Source organism: Musa acuminata, chromosome BXJ1-7 (assembly GCF_036884655.1).
Source record: "Musa acuminata AAA Group cultivar baxijiao chromosome BXJ1-7, Cavendish_Baxijiao_AAA, whole genome shotgun sequence".
NCBI lineage: Eukaryota > Viridiplantae > Streptophyta > Magnoliopsida > Zingiberales > Musaceae > Musa > Musa acuminata.
In genome coordinates, this window is record NC_088333.1 from 39,166,952 (window position 1) to 39,190,662 (window position 23,711).

The 23,711-nt window shown below is 38.9% G+C and overlaps 2 protein-coding genes across 6 annotated transcripts; one reads left to right on the top strand and one right to left on the bottom strand.

Annotated features, from left to right (window-relative positions):
• Nucleotides 1-7,423: 7,423 nt before the first annotated feature.
• On the bottom strand, nt 7,424-16,258 carry LOC103992436 (fructose-bisphosphate aldolase-lysine N-methyltransferase, chloroplastic-like). Of its 5 annotated transcripts, none has more exons than XM_065192856.1 (11): nt 16,063-16,258; nt 14,878-15,620; nt 14,710-14,784; nt 14,429-14,538; nt 13,392-13,668; nt 12,242-12,863; nt 12,061-12,089; nt 11,193-11,404; nt 8,889-9,011; nt 8,340-8,744; nt 7,424-7,866 (listed from the first exon to the last, which is right to left on the bottom strand). In XM_065192856.1, the coding sequence occupies exons 6-11, from the start codon at nt 12,730-12,732 to the stop codon at nt 7,651-7,653; spliced, it is 1,476 nt and encodes a 491-aa protein (XP_065048928.1). In that variant the 5' UTR covers nt 12,733-12,863; nt 13,392-13,668; nt 14,429-14,538; nt 14,710-14,784; nt 14,878-15,620; nt 16,063-16,258; the 3' UTR covers nt 7,424-7,650. The 5 variants fall into 5 exon arrangements, with proteins under 5 accessions (XP_065048928.1, XP_065048926.1, XP_065048930.1 ...); XM_065192854.1 differs by having other exon boundaries at nt 14,710-14,794; XM_065192858.1 differs by lacking the exon at nt 14,710-14,784 and having other exon boundaries at nt 15,461-15,620.
• Nucleotides 16,259-16,622: 364 nt separating this feature from the next.
• Nucleotides 16,623-23,391, top strand: LOC103992437 (uncharacterized). The gene is made up of 9 exons (XM_018829359.2): nt 16,623-16,767; nt 16,951-17,020; nt 18,530-18,686; nt 18,935-19,746; nt 20,506-20,679; nt 20,753-20,869; nt 22,044-22,223; nt 22,475-22,521; nt 22,886-23,391. The coding sequence occupies exons 2-9, from the start codon at nt 16,973-16,975 to the stop codon at nt 23,187-23,189; spliced, it is 1,839 nt and encodes a 612-aa protein (XP_018684904.2). The 5' UTR covers nt 16,623-16,767; nt 16,951-16,972; the 3' UTR covers nt 23,190-23,391.
• Nucleotides 23,392-23,711: the final 320 nt, after the last annotated feature.

Sequence of the window (23,711 nt, forward strand, 5' to 3'; positions counted from 1 at the left end):
GAAGTCCCACCTCTGTGGTACCATGGCACTGTCATGCCCATGGCCCTACTATCCGTCGCCTCGCATCTACATCCCTTTTCTTTATGATCAGTAGATATGTCTCTGTGACACTCCTCCGAGTCCACCTCCATTCTAACTGATGCTTGATTTTTGGGTAGCTAAGTCCCTCTAGACCCGCTGTCACTTCCTTGCCCCTTTCGACCCCTTGCTTCAACACCTATGTGTTCTCAAAGTAGCTCCCTTTGGTCGATGGAAAGATAGACTGCAACTCCCATGCATGACCTTTGCCCTCACACGTTATAGGATTTGCACCGATTTTGTTCTCCTTAGCTTCTTTGGTAACAATGTTCACTTATTCGACATTGTCCTTTGACTTGTCGGGCTCCCTTAAGCAAATATGGGCTTTGGAGCAGTCTAACTCTCTAGCTGCTTTGATCATACCTCTGCGTGATCAAGTCCCTCCCCCGGGACTCACTGGTACTTGCATTCGAACTTTTCTCTTGGTGGAACACAGCCCCCATATGTTGATGACCAAGGCTTTCATCCGATGCAAAATTCGTTGCACGCACGGAAGACCCGCCTCTGCGGTACCATGGCCTTCACTCCTTGAATCCATAGCTCTTCTTGCCGTCGTGTTGTTCATAGAAGTGGATTCACGTGAGGGACTATCTCTTCTTGCCATGATCTAGTCCCTCACGGGGCTATCGTCATGTGTATTACATTACCATGAACTATTCCACCATGATCCGCTGCATCATGTCGCCTCCTAGTGACATCTCCATTGCATTCTGATCCTTGTGAGGAGAACTCAAAATGTGATCCCTCGTAGGGTCTTTTCCACCTTCGACTTTGTTCGCTCCTTTGGCAATCAACCTTCATCAACCCACTCTTGGGTCACACCTAGATGAAGCGCCGCTCTAGGATAGTCCATCGTTTAGTAGCTCCCGAAGTCCACCGACTTTGCTGTAATTAGTGTACCATTGTTTGGATCTTGGGCCTCTGCCCATACTAGCATAATCTCCGCTGTGCACCGCTTCCTTCAAGCAACTTGAATGGTAACACAATGGCATATTCTTCAAGAGGACCCACATTCGTGTCCTCTTGCCCCGTGTCAAGGCCTTCTGAGCCCAACTTCGCCTCCGCAAGTTGAGTTTTCTTAGTTCCTCCCTCAAATACTTCACCGAGATAAGGTGCATGTACCCAGAAGCTCCCTTCGTCTTTGACACCATGCAAGATGAGTCCGCTCCATCAGAATGAAGGACCCATGGAACAATTGATCCTACTTTGCCTCTACAAGAGTTCATGTCCTTGACCTCTGACCAAAGAAAGCTCTGTGCCTCCACTCCATGTTCCATCTTCTATGCTGACTCCGATCATATGCCTTGGGTACTTCGCCAAGTTACACCAAAAATGCTATGCTCCTCGTTTTTGCATTGAGTTGATGGTGGCTCTCGCGCCCACCATTCCACGGGTCAGCCCTTCCTTGAGTCCGATCTTCATATCGACTCCCAAGTGTGCCTTCATTTGTATTGCTTTGGGTCGCTCCCATACTTGATCTTGCAATGCATCCACCAATGCATTCTCTCAAGCGAGATCATGCAACGACTCCCCGCCGCTCGCTTGGTCCATTGAGCTTTATAGAACTATTGTTTTTGAGGCAACGTATGCGGTCCGTCGTACATGATTCTCCCTTTGGAGAGCCGGGACTTTTCCCTCCTGTATATCTATCCTGTTGGAGCAATATCTCTCTTTGTTTCGGAGACCATCATCCCCTTGGACTACTTCGATTTGCTGAATAAACAGTGCATTGTTCTGCCTCCTGCAAATGCACTTGCTAGATTGTGACTCCACATCAATACAGCCTCTGCTGCACCACTCAAGGCCTAGCAACATGTCGAACTTGCTGCACACTTTAGCCTCCTATGAATGTATCCTTCACATACCAAAGAGAAAGTTTCAATGCTCCTTGGCACCGAGTTTCGGTCGCCTTGGGATGGCCACAAACATTCCATTGTTCGCATATAAGTCCTTGCATAAGTACCGAATTCTTGAGTTAGCAATTCCCCTCACTTCTATGAGCTTTGCACAACTCTTTTGGTTGCTGAGCAACTTATTCCACCTTGCATGGTCTCATCCTTTACCAAGCTCCTCGTTTGCCTTGAGCACCATCAAGTGTAGTTGTCAACGCAAGTCGTAGCTCGAATTCCGCCATCCCAACCTTTGTGTGCTCCACATTCTTCCCAGTTTGCTTGTCTTTATGGTGCCTCATGCGCGAAGGGTTGGCCATTCCTCTGAATGCCAGTCTCAGATGCCCGCTCCTCCGAGGGACTCCTTTTCCCTATATATCCATGCCCTTTTGCTCCCAAACGGTCGCGCGTGTGCTGATTGCCCTCAACGTAGCCCCGCTAGGTCTCCCATGTTTGCATGCCAAGTGTTTCTATGAGTGTTTGTCCCGCTCTAATACCATCTGTCACGGACTTAGCTGATTTTGTCTAAGTCGTGCAGCACCCTTGCGTGTCCGTCCACAAAGGTCAACCTCCCCGAAGCCTCCCACGGTCCCTTAGGACCTACAAAAGAGAAAACGGTTAGAGAAAGCGCTTCACTCGGGATCCACAATCAAACATTTCCGAAAACACTTCATAGACAATGCAAATTACAAATAGACTTTACAAGCTTAGAACAGTTGCACAAAAAAGGGTCAAAATGGTCCATTACAGACCGAATATCTCTCACAAGTGTCCATATGACACAACCTTTATTTACAAGCCTAAGAAGGCCACTAAACCTAACTAAAATGAGGCTTTTAAGCCTTTGACTATCCCTCTACATGCTGTGCAAAGCATGAACATACCAAAAGAAACAGACATACATAAGCATTACATCAAACATCTTGTTTCGAAGTTTGTTCGTGACAAGGTGGTCCACCTCCAAAGCTTAAACAAACCTTAGAGCTCCCTCTGAGATATCTAAAAATCCACTTCACTATTGCCCAGTGCTCTTTGCTTGGATTTGCTAAAAATCTGCTAGTAACACCCACTGCATATGCGATGTCCGACCTTGTACATACCATTGCGTACATTAAACTTTCAATTGCTGAAGCATAAGGAACCTTTTACATTTTCTTCTTCTCCTCATCACTTGACAGACTCTGTTCTGAGCACAACTTGAAGTGACCTATAAGAGGAGAACTAACTGGCTTTGCATTGCTCATACTGAACCTTTCCAATACCTTCTCGATATATTTCTCCTGTGATAACCAAATTGTCTTGTTTTTTCTATCACGAGAAATCTGCATGCCTAGTATTTGTTTTGCTGGCCCAATGTCCTTCATTGCAAAAGACTCACTTAATTCCTTCTTTAACTTGTTAATTTTAGACATATATTTCTCAAGAATAAGCATGCCATCAACATAAAGTAAAAGAATAATAAAATTCTCACCAAACCATTTGATGTGCACACAATGATCTGAAGCCATTCTTTTGTATCTATTTTTTGTTATAAATGAATCAAACTTTCTGTACCATTGTCTTATAGCTTACTTTAGCTCATACAAGCTTTTCTTTAACTTGCAGACAATTATCTTACCTTTGACTTTGAAGTCTTATGGTTGCTCTATATAAATTTCCTCTTCCAAATCACCATGAAGGGAAGCTGTCTTCACATCTAACTGCTCAACCTCCAAGTCCTGGCTACCAATAATACCAAGAGCAACACGAATAGAAGATATTTTAACAATACGAGAAAATATCTCTTTAAAGTCAATACTTTTTTTTTGACCAAAGCCTTTCATAACCAATCTAGCTTTGTACTTTGGTTGAGAATAATATTCTTAAGTCTTCAACCTAAAAACTCACTTGTTCTTCAAGGCCTTCATTCCATTTGGTAGTAGTACCAAATTATAAGTGTGGTTCTTCTGAAAAGCATCCATCTCTTCCTACATAGCAACTAACCACTTCTCTTTCTGCTCATTTTTAACTGCTTCCTGGTAACTCTCTGGTTTATCTACATCAGTAAGCATCACATACTCATATTTAGAGTATCTTCTAGAAGGTTGACGTTGTCTAGAAGATATTCTCAACTAAGGTTTTACGGGAAGTTACTCTCCAACTTCTTCTTGCTCAACATGTCATACAGGTAGATTAACATCAGACTCTACACCATCTTCATGCACATCTCTCCCATCACCCTGATATACTAGAAGAGTAACTGGGTCATAATCTGCTAATCCTTTTGCAAAAGTCTTGGCCGATGTCTTCTTCTTCAAATCTTCAAAGGTTTGATCCTCAAATAAGACTACATCTCTGCTTCTAAACATCTTCTGCTTTTCTGGATCCCAAAGCCTATAACCAAAATGGTCATATGAGTAGCAAGAAAAATACATTTTTTAGTCTTACCATCCAGTTTGGACCTCTCATTGTTTGGAATATATGCAAATGCATGACAACTAAACACTTTTAAATGTATGTAGGAAACATTTTTCCCTGACCATACATGCTCTACAACATCTCTAGGGTTGTACATGGTGACAAGTTGATCACATCAACTACAGTCCTTAAAGCCTCATCCTAAAACTTTTTGGGTAGCTTCTCCTGTGAAAGCATACATCTGATCTTTTTCATGATGGTGTGGTTCATCCTCTCTGCAATAGCATTATACTAAGGTGTACTAGGAACTGTCATCTCATGTTGGATCATATGTGACCTGCGATAATCATTAAATAATCCTGTGTACACAACACCATTATATGATCTTATGCATTTCAATTGCCTTTCTATCTCCCTTTCAATTCTGGCATAAAACTCTTTGAAGACATTAATCACCCGATCTTTGGTCTTCAAAGCATAGGCCCAAACTTTCTTGGAAAAATCATCTATAAAAGTGACAAAATAAAGTGCACCACTTATACTAGGAACATCAACAGATCCACTAGGAGTTTTTATCCTCAAAGGATCACATACATATGTATAAACACAGTCTAAAACATGCATTTTTCTAGATAAAGCAATACTAGCAAATGAAACTCTATGTTGTTTACCAGCCAAATAATTAATATAAGGGTTCAAATGTGTACCTTTGAGGTCCGGCAATACCTCTCTCTTGGAAAGAGCTTGCAGCCCATTCTCGCTTATGTGTCCTAGTCGCTTATGCCATAACTCCATACTGAAGTATTTCTCTGTAGCATTTAATTGTTCATTGCAAGCTTTGACTTGCAATGTATACAAGGTGTGACATTTTTTTCCACTAACTATAACAAGAGAACCCTTACTGAGCTTCTATTGCCCTATGTAAAATCTACTATCATAGTTTTTATCATCTAGTCTTCCAACTAAAATTAAATTCAACCTCAAGTCAATCACATGCCTCACATCCTTAAGCACCAACTTGCAGCCAAGATTAGTCTTTAAATGGATATCACCCATGCCAATGATGTCTGTTGTGTCTTGGTTGCCCATCTTAACAACACCAAAATTTCTAGACCTATATCTAGCAAAAAAATTCCCTCCGTGGTATAGCATGATAAGAAGCACTTATGTCAATCACCCACTCAAGATCTTGATATATACAAGAAAAAATATCATCAGAAGGAGACAAAAATCAAATAATTACCACTATGCACTGTACTTGTGATATTATCTTTTGACTTTGTAGACTTCACTTTTTTTTTTTTTCTTGCTCTTATTTGGTTGCTTACATTGGTTCTTGTAATGTCCTTTCTTACCACAGTTATAGCAAACAATATTTTTTCTTGATCTTGACTTTCTACTACCCATATGTGAACTGTTTCTAGATTTTGACATTTCTCTATTCTCTGAGATAAGTGATTGTGAATCATTCTGAGATGTTGCTGAATTCTTTTTTCTCACCTTAAACTGCTTGTTACTTGAATTACTGAGAGAAACCACTAGTATCTCCCAACTTTTTGGTAATGAATTGAGAAGTAACAATGCATGTAACTCATCATCAAGAGACATTTTCATAAAGGATAACTAGTTAGTGATACTCTGCATTTCATTTAAATGCTTAACAATATAAGCACCATCTCTATATTTTAGGTTCACAAGTTTTTTGATAAAAAAAAGCTTTGTTGCCAACTGTTTTTCTTTTATAGAGACATTCTAACTTTTTTCATAGAGAATGTGCAAAAATTTCAGTAGAAATATGGTAAAGACACTATCATCAAGCTATTGTCGAATAAACAACTATTTTTCGATCTAACCTCTTCTACTCATAATTTGTCATAGTTGTGGGTTTTGCACTATCCCCCTACAAAGGTTTATACAAATCTTTACAATACAAGAGATATTCCATTCTTGGTTTTCATATCATCCAATTATTTCTATTTAAATTAATCATACGAGAAACACTATTAATGTCCATATTTTAATACAAAATTAAATCATCAAAATCCTGCTTTGATGCTAGTTGATGAGATATAAAGAAAAATAACTTTTGTATATGAACAAGTACTAGAAGACCAAAATATACGTTAAAAATCCATTCAATACGAAGAGTAAAAATCACGAAGAGATAATCCACTATAATAATAATGAATATACAAATCTCAATCGCTTGCTTAAAACTCTAGCAACAATAAAATAATTGAGATATAAATAACACGTCACTGTGCACAATATCTAAATCCTCCATAATTCTTCCAAGTAATCATAGTAAGAATTTACTGTGCACAATATCTAAATCATCCCTAATTCTTCTAAGTAATCATAGTAAGAATCTACTACTGTAGATCTGATATAACCTAAGATGAAAGCACTATTAAATGATTGAGAACAATTTCGCTGTGTTGTCCTTGTCTTCTTCCTTTTTTTTCTCTTCGGTCTTATTTTCATCATTTTTTTTGAAATCCTATGACGTCAAAAACTATCTTTTTCTGTCTTTTATTATCTCATTTTATAGCCACCATACCCTCCTATAATATAAATTAGGATTAAATTAAGAAGGGGATGAGCTATGAGCTGATAAACTTATTGGATATGCAAATACCTGAGTACAATTAGATAAAGCTTTCAGCTGGTAGACCACGAGCATTTCTCATGCGATTATGCAACTTCTGAGACTTCGATATCCTTGCTCCCTGCAAATACCTGAGTACAATTAGATAAAGCTTTCAGCTGGTAGACCACGAGCATTTCTCATGCGATTATGCAACTTCTGAGACTTCCACATCTTTAAAGGATATCCTTGCTCCCTGCAATTGTCACAAAACAAGCAGATTCATCTTCCAGCAAAAGCATGCCTTGTCATGGACGTTCATGGAGGCAGGCATGGAGAAAGCAGGGATCAACAGATGGGGGTCTCCACACTCGGCTTCGTCTTGAGGTTGGTGGGACGGCAGCATGTCCATTTGGACGATACTGTTTTTGCATTGCATTTACAGAGACCAGTGGAGCCCATCTGTCTGCAGTTTCTTTGTGGCGATATGAATACACATCACAGTTGGATTAGAACACATGAAATTAATCAAATCATCACAGAGTATCCGATGCTTACAGGACTGCAATTGTGGATGATAAACTGCATTCTGGTGTCAAATGCATTATTATCTCAATTACCTGCGTGCAATTGTTCACTGTGGTCTCCATGTACAACATGTGAAATCAGATATTGGGAGAGAAGGTGCGTGCAGGTGTTCTATTTAGATTCCCAGAAGATGATTTCACCTTGCTGCCCAACCAGTCCCAGATCCTTGAGCCTCCTCTCGTGATAATACTCCAAAATATCCAACTCGGACTCTCTCTCTCGGAAAGCACCATCGATCTGCTCGAGAACTTTCTTCTCACCAGCTCTTACACAAACTGCGATTAGAAGTCTTTCATCCAAATTATCCCCTTCCATAAGTTTTTCATCCTGTTCATTACATCTACATGCTTAGTCATGCATATAAAGACGGTTATCATGTAAAAAACCAAAAAAGTAAATTAAAACACAGTAATACAAAAGGAAACAAAAGAAAATGTAGCATAGTCAAATCTACTACTATTTTTTTTTCTAGTTCTTTATGTTACTCGAGCATAATCAGTCAATAATAGCATTCCTCAGTGTTGGTTTTGTTGAATGGTGCCTATCATGTACCATAACTTTGGAATTACACGAACACTGTTGACCTTTTCTCTTTTAGTTTGCAAAAGGTCAGCAGTGAAGGTCGGTATCCTACAATTGTTCCAACATATAATTATGATGTGATTGTTAAGGATTTACTGTACACTTGTAATTTTATTATATATTCAATAGGCCCCACATATAGGATGAATGTACAGTCCCAGCTTAGTAGAAAAGATTTTTACGTTGTTTTAATAGTTCAAAGCTAAATAAATGCATACCTCTTCTACGGTAGTGTGGTAGACAGAGAAAGCAGATTTGCAGGCCTGTCTGACAACATGGCAAATGGCTTCCTCATTGGCACGACTCACCGGCAATTCCAGATGACCCCAAATTGTGTTTCTGAAAACCGATTCTAAGAGAAAAGTATCTGCTCCTCCAAGAGCTACCAACCTCAAATATGGAAGCATCAATGGGGGTAGAGGGCACCCTAGAGCTATATCAAAGTATGCAGTTTCATCTAAACCATTTGACTCTGCAATGTCTAGTTTGTCTCCATAAAATGGATCAGATTCACTAATCTCTAGTGTAAAAGTATATGCATCCCGATCTGGCCTCTGTTCAACAAAGCCATAATCAAGCGCCAAGTCGGCATTACTCTTCGCGATGTCGTACTGGATATACATCTGAGTATATTTATCATGATAAACATGAGTTGAAAGGCTGCTGGTATTAATGCAAACAATTTGCTCAGATCCACACCCATCTTTCCCCGCATAGGAATCTCTATATGATAAAATTGAATACAGAGGTTATACAATGAATCTCACCTGCTCACCAGATTTCACATAGACTGGTGTTCGTAAAGAGAATATCAGTTCCCTAGAAAAGATGCCCTTTCCTTTAATTTCCCAAGAAGAATCCTCTCGAGTGATGCTGGAACTGTGGTTAATCTGGGAGAGAAGAGCAAAAGATAATAAACTGAAACTCAAATGTCAAGATGGTAAGTACAATGAAGAAAGTGTAATATGATGATCATTTAGCTGGCAACTCATTCAAGTGGAAAAAGTTCGTGGAAATATTTAGGCATTTTATTCATTACATGGCTGATCACTGCTTGTAAAATATAAACCAGGCCAGTTATAGCTAAAAAGTTTAAATTACACAAAATCTAGTTTTACATTTAGTTTATATACTTTTTCTTCATAATTAGTTTAAGGTGGTATGAACATGCTTAAAGAGTTCTGCAGATGCACAAGTGGTGCAAGGATAGACATAGGAAGATGACAAAGCACTTCGCTAGAAACAACAAAAAGAAATCTGGTTCTTTTGACCAGCAATACTGCCATTAACAGAGTCAATTGTGGGAAAACACGTTGTAATCAAATTAGCTTAGCTGGGAGTTGGGACCATTCAAAATCACCAGGATGAGGATGCGGTCAAATACGTATTGTAGGTGTAAATGACATCATGACAAAGCGGTCCCAGTTGTGATAAATGAATTGCATGGGGTACTAAAACAATAACTTCATGGAGAGATATTAGTTTAGTACTTGAACAACATGGATATTGAAGTAATAACTCCATGTGTAATTATATCAAAAGCGTAGTAGCAGTCTAGGAACCTCGCATAAGGAACCCACTTCATGCATTTATGATTATGATCAGCATATTGGAATCTGGACAGCAAAAATTTGGAACTGAAATTCCATGTATCATAAACCATACCCCGTAAAATAAGAGATTCAGCATTTCTCAGTAATTAGTTCTACAAAGATAGATTATAAACCGAATCATAAAAAGTTAATGAAATTTATATATTCCTGTCTTGATGCTCCCAACGTTCTAGGCAAAGATTGGCTTGATTACAACCCTACTTGGCACTTGCTGCCATTACATTTTTACAATTATTGCTTCCTCAAATCCAGATTTGCATCAAGATTTATATCACTACCTCTTTAAGTTTCTTATATCAAGTGATTCAAACGGCATGTCAGCATGAAATAACCAATTAAAGGCTTGAAGATTTCTGCTAATTCTTTTATTTTCATCGAAGTTAATTGCAAGCTAATTCTATAAAAATTGAAAGTTCAGGAGTGATTTTGAATTTCAGAATTCAAATTTAGTGTATTATGCAAGTCAACAAATATCTACATGCCATTGAATTAAATGTCAAAATTCCATATCAACATTGTGGACAAACAATAAAAAACATACTTTTAAATAAGGATTGAAATTTCATAATGTACCGATGTATCGAACTTTGGTTGGTATGGTACAGTACGAGAGTACCAAACGATACATACATACATACATACATACATACATATATATATATATATATATATATATATATATATAATATAATATAATATAATATAAAAAAATCTAAAAGGGAGGCGTATGCTGCCTCGGCGATGTTGCCTTCTCCTCTTCTCCTCATCGCCTTAGATGAGGAGAAGAATGTGGTCTCCTTCATCTCCTCATCTATGACGTTCGACGAAAAAGGTGACAAAGATGTTGAAGACCACAGACATCTCCGACCTTCGACGAAGAACACGGCGAAGGCTGCAAATGTCTCTAGCCTTCGACGAAGAAGTTGTAGAATCGCAAACAAGGTGACGCAGGAGACCGCCTCTTCCGCTGCTCTAGTCGCCGCCTGGCCATTATCTTCTGGATCAGGATCGTCGAAGGAGGGCGGCGCTGGATCGGGATGCGCCGCGGTTCTCTCGATTCTCCCTCTTCTTCGAACGCTCTCTCTTTCTTCTTCCTTCTCCCTTGATGCTTCTTCTTCCCTCACTGCAGCCAGGCTGATACCGCCCAGTAGCGAGCGGTCATGGTCGAAATCGACCGTTACCGACTTGTTTTGGGTAGTAACGGTCGAAATTTCGACCATTACCGCCCGATACAACCACGTATCGTCCGATACGAGGCTATACCAAGCATTTCGTCTGGTTGTGAGTGGTCTGCGTATCGGTCTACTGGCGGACCGGTACGTATCATTCAAAATTTAGAACCTTGCTTTTAAAGATCCACTACGTTTAGACAACAAAACGAAGCCCATAATATTTGTGATAATAATTAACCTACTATAACTTTCATCAAGTTGTATTATAAAACTATGAAGATCTTACAAGATCAGCCAATGGAACAAGAGCAAGGTTTTCACCACGACCATGTGAAAAGGCCCTTGATCTGAGCATTCCGAAAGCCCACAGAAAATCAAGCGATGTTATAGCTGAAGGAAAGAGATGTTTGTTTGGAAGTATCACTTCTGCTTCTGCTTTGACAAATTCACTTTCCACATACTCTTTAGCACCCATCGTCGTGCTCAATAACTGAGTTCCTGCACAAATGCACACACAAATACAAACACCCACCATCTTAATACGAAACATCAAAGCTGATGGAAGTAAAGGGAAATCAGCATACATCATGTGGGAATCATAGAAGCAGAAAGTAGAACAGAAGGCACAGATATACAATAAAATGTATGGACAGCTGAAATATTTTTCTTAGGACATGCATTATAAAAGCCACATTTACTCAGAATCTTGTTCTGTTAGCTCTTTGATGATCAAAACATTTATTTGGCTAGCCTTTATTCATGTGGTATGTGTTTCATAATCCACAAGCTCTCTTCAGCTATTTTGTAGTCTGCACAATTCTTCTGTCCTACTTCATTATACAATCCACACCAGCCCTCTACCTCACCATATGGAAATGGCAGAATACGTAAACCAACTTCCTTTAAAATCCTTCGCTGAAACTAGAGGGCATCAGCATATGATTGAATGCCACTGTAAGTCAAAAGATCAAGCAGGTCACTGAAGGTCTGGACACACTAATTTTTATCCATGTGAGACTACTATTCTCAGGTAACTTCCAGCATAAAACATTTACCTCACCTGCAAAGTATCAACGTATGCACCCAAACAAAGATAAATACAAACAGATGCTGGAAACAACAAATATTGCTTTAAGAATAATGATTCATCTTACCTTCTATTTCAGAAAGCTCCTCTTCTGACCTGCACCGGAAACATCAAATGCTGCTTAATAATTCGATTGTACAAGAAAAAAGAATCTTGCTTTGAGGAATTTCACAGGGCGGTCGGGTGGGATTAATTATGTGAAGAAAAGCCAAAATCGATGATTTGTCGGAACGGATTCTCGCACTTACCAGAAGATAGTGGAATTGGTAGTGGGCGGAAGAATGTCGAGATAGGGGTGCCAGGGAGAGGCCGTGCCCAGGGCCCTCTCCCGCAGGAGAAAGAGGGCGATGGAGACCCAGGGCTTGAGGCCGGCGCACAGCCTACCGATCTCGGAGGCGACTGCCGTGTCGGAGTCGATCCAGAGCCTCTTGGGGACCTCCACCACCACCTCGTTGCGGGTGAGGTCCCTCTGGGCCACGACGCCCAGGCCCTCCGGCACGAAACCAGGCTTAACGGTCGCGGCGGAAGAGGCGGCGACCGCTCCCCGCTCACAAAGCCACCGCCAGAAGTCATCGACGGCCGCCTCAGACGGGGGGTCGCGCTGCGCAGCGGCGGTGCTGATCCTTCTGCTGCTACAGCCGATGTTGAGGACAGGTAGGGGCGACGGCTTGCAGTTGGCGAGGAGGAGGGACGACGAGGTCGGGTAGACGAGGTGGAGAAGAAGACGGGGCACCGCCATCTACTGCAAGAACGGAGTGCAACGAGAGGGAGTAGCAGCAGCAGCAAAGAGGCGCGGGTTTAGAAGGTGAAGTCCGACCGACCATTAGCGCTACAAACCCAACGGATAGATACGAGGAACAACTTAACCCCCTGCGTCATCACTTCATCATTTTCCTCTAATTCCATAATTTTTTTATATTTAAAATAAAGAAGTTTAGTCATGGAAGCATCGCTATACTATGATTAAGGCTATAATTTATGCAAAGTGAATTATTTATAATTGCATGTTAAAGCCTTTTTGCACGTACAATTTGCATAGAAACATTAATTCATCAGCCTCCACATAGGCTATAAATATCGGGGTAGGAAAAAGTGTGAGGATACTGTTAGATTTCTACAAAGCAAGAATGATAGTACGACCGTCATGTTGGTCGGAAAATGAAAATTCACATATAACCCTCGATCGGGGAAAAAATACTTATAACAAAATGAACTCATTATTTAGATCAAAATTTTCGACTCATTGGGTTCGCTTATTTTGCCATCATGTGCAGTAATAAAACAAGCGAACCAAAACGCAGTACTTTTCATCATATAATGACAAAATATGAATGTTTTTAGTAGAATTCAACAGTCGGTTCAACCAACACTTGAATGTCACAAGTGAAAAGACTGTACCTGCTCCTCTCCTCTTCTAAGTGCTTTATGTTCATCACCAAAGCATTCTTTCTTAACCATGGAACAACCAGCAAATTTCTTCCTCAAAGCAGTTTCACATAACAGACCAAACTAGGGTTTACATATCTCCAAACTCCATGCAGTAGCAGTCTTGCTTCATCTAAATTATCAAGAGTTGATTAACAGATTATACCAATTCCTCCCATCTGAAGCAGCTGTTCTACACCAAAACTATTAATTTTTCCTCCCTTCACAAAGAATGATGTGGTAACCATGCCTGCATTATTTCCGATATATGATTATAAGCACAAGCAAGTAAATACAACTTAAAACATGAGCATATTTTTCAGTAACTATTTCCAAATCACAAAGACTAACAGCATCCAAACAAAATATATCGAACTTCTAGCACAATAAACATGTAGAGGGTTGGGTGATGAAATATGCAAAGAATAGTTTTATAGACACATGTTGATTTAAATGGTGCACTAGTAACTCCAGTAGGTGTACTAAATGCGCCATCCTGAAAAGGACCAGCCATTTTTCCCCTCGGAAACCATCCAAGGTCTCCGCCTTCCTTTCCTGATGGACACTCGGAAAACTAATTTCCGAGACACATGTCTGCTGCCACCTGAGACAGACAGCCAGCACAAGGCAAGGGAAAACTAATTTCTTCCACATATAACTCACCCAAAAAAAACAGATAAATCTTCTAAAGACCTATAATTTCATGCAGGTTCAAGGTTGAAGTTCAAGAAAATTAAACTGCAAGATCAATCATTCCCTAAAAGTGCAAGTCAACATGAAGAAAATACATACTTCAACATAACAGTACCTAAAAAGTGAAAGTGAAAATGAAAATAAAAGAACAATAAACCCACTAAAAAAGGAAAAGAAAAGCAGAACTCTGAGCACATGTTGTAGGGAATCATAAAATAAGGATCTAGGTTGTATCACAATGCTATACCAATCATCATGCCCATAGCTAAACTCACAAGATTCTGAAACAATCTCAGTCGACAGAACAGAGAACCTACCTTTGCAAATTCAGCAGGGGGAACCTTGTCTCCATTGCTTAGCCAGCCATCTTGGAGCTTCTTGTATGCTCCATTAATCTTGCCTTGTTTTTCACATAATATGTGCCTTGCTGAAACACAATCAATGGTTTAATTTAGCATATATAATCTCTGTGGACACTCCTTGGTACATGAAATGTAATTTGATGGCTAAACCTGTCACCAATTTGGACACAACAGGTATCTAGTTCATTGTTAAGCATACACAGTTAGAATATGATGCAAAGATAGGAAGAATTAACCTATTCCATTAATTTCGGAGCACATGAGACCATCTTTGGTGCCCCAAGATTTAACTCTATAAAGTAGCTAGCTTCCTTGAATGTGCTTCAATCAAATAAGACTAGAATTAGTCAAATTCAATCATGAATTCAAGAAATGGATGACAAAGGTGAGCAGCAATTCTGCACCTTCTTAAATTTCATAATATTTGGATCAGCTTTGGGATTGATAACACAATCCAGAATCTAAACCAGTCTCAATTGATTGGATCAGCTAAACCAGATCGTGGGATTGTTTTTCCCATTGATTTTCCTTTTCCTTTCTTTTAGATGGTCGGATTTTTGCCAAATCTTTTCAGCAAGCTGTTGGGAGTTGGTGGAAAATTGGCCAAGATTGGTGCAGAACAGAATGAGTCATTCTGGCTTCCAGTACCTAGCCTGATACACAAAATCGATCAGAAATTAGACAGAACCAACTCAGGATTAGCTGGTTTCAGGTTATCCTGATTGTTTGGAAATGAAATTAGTCTGACCCAATCAGGATCGATTGAGTCGAACAGAAATAAGCTGTCTTGTTAATCCATGAATGGGGACAGGGCATTTGCAAATAGATAGTGCAATCTATTGGTGCCTTGAAGTAATCTGCATGACATTATCTGAAAGGTACTAGGCTTAATAATATCATAATTTTGAATGAATCAAACACTAAAATCAACTGATTGCGAAGGAAATTATGATCAAGGGAAACCGTGATCACAAGAGATGACACAACCTTTACCATAAGTGCAGGTACCAAGCCCATCACTTGACTTGCCACCCTTCCCTTTACCCTTGGAGGCATTATCATCAATTGCGGAGGAAGCTGCTTGCTTTCCCTTCCCCTTCCCACCTGATTCCTTGGGTTTCGAGTCCCTCCCCATTAGCTGCCAATGCTATACAGCAAAGAGGAAACACAACTACCCTCTTAGATGAAATGGAAGGTGCAGGAACAAGCGAGTCGTAACTGTTCGCAATGTAAATCCGCAGCCAAAGCAAATCCGATCCAAGCAAGATCAGCCCCAAGAACAACAAGAATCAAAGGTGGCGGAAAAACACCAAGAAAATAACAGAAAATTCAGGGAGTTGGAACAAAGAAATCAGTTCTCCGAACAAAAGGAGATAAGTAATCAAAACACCGCGCCGTGGGGCATCATCAACGGTGAACAAAGTGGAATTCAAGATCAGCACCAAAAACAACAAGAATCCAAGGCGACGGCGAAACAGCCAAGAAGAATCACATAAAGCAAGATCACACGCAAACAAGGGAAGAAAAGGACGAATCTACGGCCAACCCAAGAACCTATGAGGCGAATCCGAGGCAGATTGAAGCCTTACCTCGAAAACAATAGGAGAACAAGAATCCCGGCGTCTCCGGCGCGGCCGGCAACGAGGCGCTGTTCATCTCTACCGACATTGCCCTTCCCCAGGCGAAGGTGGGAATCGGGAGCGGAGCGGGTTTCGGCATTCCCAGATCGAGCAGGACCGACGCGGTTGCGGCTCACCCAATCCTTCCTTGTCGACCCCAATCGAGGAGCAGGGATGGGAATTGAAGGCATCAACAGAGAAACGTAGAATTTCTCATAAAAGCCCTTAATTTTCCTTTATCTCTTAATAAGCCTCTGATTTGCAAAAATACCAAAGTACCCCTAAATTTTCAGATCCATGGGACAATTAACGGAAAGATCAAGGGCATTTATGTAAGTAAAGAAACGAAATGGGGTGCTCCGAGGAAAGGAACTAATAGAGGGGCTTTGTGAGAAATTACCCTAAATAAAATAATCCAATTTCCACGTAAATTTGCGTCTCTTCGGACACACGTGCAACGCACACTACGACGGAATCTCTCGTATACCTCCTCGATTCCTACTCGAATCCATACGTATCGCCACGAATTCTACGCTTCCTATCCTATCTTATTAATAGGAGAAGAGAGGGCACGAAGTCCGTTGAATTCACTTGCTTGCTTGATCTCCAAGGCATCCCCGAGTTCTCTCTCTCTTCCGTCAGCAGCCCGTCTCCAATCGATCCGTCTCGCTATAGGTTTTTTTCCCTTACCCTTGCTCATCCTTCTCGTGTTCTCGTTTCTCTTCCTTTCCTTTCTTGGATATTTTCCGGTGAGAATTCAATCGTGTTTCAATTATGTGCCTTTTGTTATGATCGGAATTCGATTTATCGATTTATATTTCGCCTCGACTGATTTGGTTCTCAACTTGTCTATTGCAGAGGGCGTATTAGCTATCGAATCATGACTCTGAAGTCGGTGCTTCGTGCTCTGCAGGAGGTCTTCCCGCAGGTATGAGGCCATGTTAGTATAATCAATAAAAAAGACATTTTTATGGACACCAACCAAACAGAGGTCTGACTGTTGGAATTGCTTTAGATCTAGTTAGTGTCATGTTCTTTCTCGTGTTTCTACTGTTGGACATCATGGGATAATTCCCAAAAGGAGTACTCAAGAACTCATGTATTAATCAAAACTACAGCCCTCGACCAATGTAACGTTAATTGGATCGGGGATATTACGGTCTCCCCATATCAAATCTTGATTCCAAACCTCAGACAATAATATCAGATTACGCCCGGTCCGGAGATTCATTGGAATGCATAGTAAGCGCGAACTGAACGATTGTTGTGCTGATGCTGTGTTTGTCAGAATCATGAACAGTACTATAATTACTCAAACACATGGATGATGCCCATAAATGCGGGACAATAGTTTGTGGAACTATAGAAATTATATATATTTGTTATGTGAATTGTATATGTTCCTCAAATAGGTCGGCAGGCTATGTATGCTATTGTGTTATTATTGGTAACAACATCAATGGTTTCTCTTCTGTCATCCTATTTTCTAGGAACTAATGGAAAATTTACTTAGTTCAGAAGAAGAAACAACAAGAGTATTGAGTCTGATAAAACATCAATTTACAACTCCAATTATAATTAGCATTAGTTCATATGCTTGAATAAATATCAAACTAGTATGTGCCAGAAAGAGGGAGCAACAAAAACTAAGAAACTATAGATTCATTCTATGCAGAAAAGAAATAATCCTTACAATTGTAGTGCAGTAGTGTCAATTTCAAATATGTGTTGTTGACCGTGTGACTATAATCATCATTTTAATGAAACCATTAATTGAAATTTATTATAGATCATAACAAGACTATCATTCGAGTGGTCATAATTTCTTAAACGATCAGAATAGAGCAATGTGGAGACAGTGTACAGTTCCAAGGTTGAAATAATCACCGATCTTTGTTCAAAATTTTACACTTGTAAAATCAGTTTGTACCTTTTGGTGTGATTTTCCAGTGCATGTTGCATTACACAATGTCATCAATCAGGCCCCTATGTGTTGCCTAATTATGAGTTTCATTGACTTGCATAGAACTACTAGACTTCATTATTGTGGATGTCCCTGGTTTTAGCCTTTGGAAGGTTAAGTAGGGGAGACTGTAATACCCTGAATACCGAATGATGATGATTCTAAAATTGCTTTCCTGCTTCTTTATGCAGAAATATTACAACTTTAAGCATTTCAGAAATTTACATTGTTATATACTGAGATGTTAACATATCTGTAAGACACATCCACATCCACCACATTATTTATTAGAAGAATTCTTCATTCCTTATATGTTCTATTGCTAGTTTGATTAATTTTGGTCTGGATATTTAAAGATTGCCTGGGATCTTGACTTTGTAAATTATAAAATCAGGGGAAGTTGAATTTGTATATTGGGGTTGTTCTTTTGTTTTTAATGACATTATAATTGGTGTATCTTTTACTTCACTGCAGATTGATCTCCGAATACTTAGGGCTGTCGCTATTGAATATTCTGATGATGTTGATACTGCAGTAGAGTTCATTCTATCTGATGTTTTACCAATCATAACTGAACCAGCGGAAACATCAAATCCCTATATCTCTCTTGATGCAGAACAATCACTTAATGGTAGGTGTTTTTTCATGTGACCAAGTTCAATTAAAGCAATTTAATTCTTTGAGATACTTATATCTGTTATGGGATTTCTTGATTTTATCATATTTTCCATTATACACACTAAGAGGAAATGTGCAACATATTTCATATGGTCTCATCTTTTCTAACTATTCTTCTTCTTGCTTACTTGTGAAATTACTATTTTTGAAAATGGTTATACTAGTTTGGCTAATATTTGGTACCATGTACGTGGGAAGCAGTAGGTGATTATTCACGGGAAGACACGAATGGGGCAAATCTATTACCATGTCACAATGTAATTGTTGAGCAAAAAGAGACTCTTCTACCTTCCAAACCGAAAGCTGAATCAGATATAAATCTTTCTGCTGATAATAAAAGTAATGCTCATTCAGAGCCACAATCCTCAGTTGTGATGCTTGTTGGAAATTGTTCTAATGTCCTTGGAAAGAATGAAACCTTGGAAACCAAACTGGAGGAAGTAGTTAGTGTACCACAGACCGTTGCAGCTAAGTGTGATGTTCTGGATGCTGATGTCCAAGAATTGTGCAAGACAAAACTTAATGGCACTCTAGCAGCTTCTTCAGACGGTTGTCCTACATTGTCATTCCAAACTGTTCAAAACAATCTAGATCTAATGGAATGTGGAACACAGATAGAGAAGGCTATGAGCAGTTGCATTAGTGAGTATGAAGAACAGTTACTAGGAGCATTCAAGGATGTTGCCAAAATCCAAGATAAATGCAACTTTGAAGCTAACAGTACTGTGTCAGCTGCTTTTACCAATGCTGAGGAAACCTCATCTGTCCATGAAATTTCTCAAGCTCAACACTCTAAAAAATCTGGAGAATTTATCAATATTGAAGATTTCCAAAGTGATTATGAAGTACAACAGCTCGAGTGCCTAGCTGAGACGGCTTCTGTTCTGTTGCCACTTGAAAAAGATAATGTGTCTATCAGTGATAAGCTCCAATCTGCAATTGTAGCTACACAAGGAGAGATACCTAACATTGACTTCCTCGACAGTATTCTTCTTGATGCTCAAAACAAGAAGGTAACCTTTATGTTGTTGAGCTTTGTTTGTGTATGTTAGTTTGCAGTTCTGCAAGTCCTATTTGTTTCGTTCTTTAAGTTATACTACAATATGTGCTAGTGTTGAAATGTGAAACATGTATTGTAAAGTCATACTAACTCTCCTTAACTACTACATCTTGGCTTAGTTGTTGACATTCTTTTAGCCTAGTAAAATGCTAAAAAAATCTCAGTTCAAATTATATAATAGATAAATTAATTGAGGATACAACTCTAACTCTTAGACAATGCAGAAATAGAAATCACTTTGCAGCATTTTTGCATATGGAAAGATCAGTGGTATATGTCATTTGATAAATTAGCTATATAAATTCTAAAGCTACCTCTGCATGCCAAGTTAAATCAAAGCAAAGGAAATTAAGTTACTCAAGTTGTTGTATTAATGGGGGAATGGGGCAAATAACCAAGTCACTCATATGTTGCTAAACAGTTGACAAGCAAGCTAATTACTGGTACATCTATTGAACCTGGGTTGAGCTTTCTTATTGAACTCTATAGTAACGTAGTTCACCTTTCTTCCAATGCCTATGTACCTCTTGATCTGTATGTGGATTTATATTTGTGCTTTTTGAGTTCTAAATGATAAACTATATGTCAAATCCTTTATCAAGTAAAAATTGTAAAACAAGAGTTAACTGCAGACCAAAAGCTTCTGCTGCTTGTCTTATAAACATACATTTCATTGTTGCCTAGAATTACTTGTGATTTGTACGTCAACCAGAGAACATTGGTATCTGCACTGGAATCAACAATTAACATGCTGAAAGAGGTAGAGCTTCACGAGGAGAGAGCTGAACAAGCTAAAAAAGAAGCCTCTGTGGCTGGTGAAGATATATTCCAAGAAGCGGAGGACCTCAGGCAGAAGATAAACCATGCAAAAGTCACAAATGAGAAGGTTGTGTTCCATGCTAGCCTTGCTTTATTTCAGTTATATGGTAAGTAATACTCACATTGTTTGATGTTGGCAGAAAGCTGAAGAAATTTATTCTGAAAAATCTACAATGGCACCTGAAGCTATGGAACTTCAATCTCGGCTTATCAATATCTCAGATGAAAGACAAAAATCACTTTCTATTTTAGAGGAGGTGAGGAAAACATTGTTGGTCTCTATGTAACTGGCATATGCTGTTCTTTACCATAACAGTGTATTGTTGCTTCGCAAGGACCAAAACTACATATTAGTTTGTTGATTTTTATCTTCTGCTATTCTTTTTGAGGCAAAGGTATGTAATGCCTGTTGGCTCATTCCATCATGAATGCAAGTTTTTTTCTACAAGTGTGATGCAAAATCTTCAACACTAATCTAGCGCTGTATATATTTTGTAAGTCAACTGAGCTTTTCAGTGTCATTAACATGTCATTACTCTTTCCAAGTAGACTAAGAAACCTGACAAAAATAACTAGGAAAATGAAAGATGCATCTAGATTCTTAGAACCGAAATCGAACCTAAAATATAGACTCTACCTGTTCCTGTCTTCTTCGGATTGCATGAACCTCGAGCTGCTTCAGCCAGCAAGGCTGGAATGCTGCTGAAACAGAAGACTACAAGCACAAAGAATAGAAAATCTGAATTCTAATTGACCTTTACTTTGATCTCCTTTCTGGCATCAAGAAGTGGTGTGGCACCAAAATCCAAAATCTAATGGTGGTGAAATGACAACCAGAAGGTTATTTGATTTGTATCTGAGCATCAGTAAACTCCAACCCCATGTTGATGAGAGATAAATCAAATCAGTCCATAAGCTGAACCAGTTGGCCTAAGTTAACTCTCTGAGATTGTGATCCACAAAAGCCTATATTGATTAAGAACACCTCAGATACCATCTTTGTGAAACACGCTCGATTTGGAAAATTGATTTATTAGACCTTTCATAGATATGTGCAAAATCTACCAATGGTTGAAATGATGATAGCTTGTTAATCCCTTTAAAGAATCTCTACAACAATAACAAAATGATTGCTTATTTCTCTTTTTTCTTCCTAGGTTAGAAAGTACTGTCTGTTACAGTGTTTTTGTGCCTATATTGCTACTTTATTACCTTCCCTCATGGAAACTTCCAAGTTTTCTGCTTTCATCATTTGAAAACCGTTTTTAGCTTTTCCTTTTATACATTTGGATGCTATTGAATTTTTCAGAATTAACATTTCAATAAAACTGATGTGGAAGCTAGATATGTGGCCAAGAGAAATGCAGAATACTCTACTTTTTTGTGATTTGCATCTGGTGTTTCTAACTATAGCTTTAAAACTTATAACAGATTTGTCAAACACTGGGTGCACGACTAGCTCATGCAAAGGAAGAACAAGCAGCGGCTGAGCAGGAGAAGCTTAAAAGGGAAGACTTGGCCCACAAGTTTTTTCGTGAGCAGGAAGACATCATGAATAGCATATTACAAGAAGCATATTGTCTCCAGAATGAAGCAGAGGAGAACACCAAGGTAACATAGGAATTATACGTGTGTACATTTTAAGTTGATGTTTAGGAATTTTTACAAGTTCCCAAGCATAACCACTTGCTATGACTCAGAAGTTGCCTTGTGAGACATCTAAACAGAAATTTCCAGTAAATTTATAATAGGAGCACTCTTTAAAAGAAAGTGCTTTAAAAGTTCTGCCATCTAAGACCTGAGATTTGTTAATGAATTAATTCATTCAGAAGTATGATAAACTTCTCATTCTTGTGCTACAGTTGAGAGAGTTTCTAATGGATCGAGGTCGCATGCTCGATATTTTACAGTAAGTGTTGTCTCCCAAATTATTTTGTGCTAAAAAGGCTTGAAAAGTTCATTTTGTCTGCATAGTTTGATCTTTTGATGCTAGTGACTATACGAACTTGATTACAACTTTTGTCTTTAATATAAATAATTATATGTTCTGTTCGCTTCCCTCATGGCTGTGAACAGATGTAATAGTTTACTGATAATATCATTCTGACTGTCATTTCATTTTTAACATAACCATTCAGAAACATATAATTATGTTTGAGTAGATAGATCATGTTCTTTTTCTCCAATTCATAAACTGCAACACTTCAGTTTAGCATGTTTTAATCCGTACTAGTAGAAGAAATTGAATTAATATAGTGTTGTTCTGATCACAGAGAAGAAATAGCTGTTGCCTGTGAGAGTGCGTTATCTCTGAAAAATAGAGTTCATGGATGTATGCCAGACAACAGACCTATATTGTCAGTAACTGGCACCCTGGTCTCCTCATCAAACTCTTTGTCCGAGAAGACTGTCTTGCCTAAGAGTGATCTCCATTCTCCGACAAGCAAGAGTTCAATCATGATTGACAAAGAGGCTACTACGAATCTTCCCCTGGAAGGTGATGCTGCTGATCACCACCAGGATTGCTCAGATGATGATTGGGAGATGTTGGAAGATAAGGCTGAGTTGCTGAACTGATGCCTAGTTTTCTGATGTAATGTATTGTACAGTCATGGTATATTTGGCCTCTATGGAAGGATCAAACCTTCAGATGCAGAGACTACCATTTGCTGTAAATATTCTTTCAATCTGGGAGTCCTCTCTTGTTTTATATGTTACTGTCACACTTTCCTAATATTTTGCCTTGTTGATTGTAAATAAATTAAGATTTGGCCTGCCACTGTTGTGTACAGAAACTTTGCTCTGTAAATAGGATGTGATACTCATCTGACAGTCATATTTACATTGCTATCATTATCTCCAACAAATATGATAAGCTAGTTAAGCTAGTTTTTAATGCATGTCTCTAAAGGTCAAATAGATACCATGTTTGAAGTTTGAGGATTTCAAATAACGTCATAGAATTAAAATAAAACATTAAACAGTTTTAAAATCATGTCACCATATCTTCTTGATCATCGGATATCGGGTTTCAGTTTTTGATTTCCTATAATAAGAGGATTTAGTTTCTGTTTCCCTTATAATAGTTTTTGATTTTCT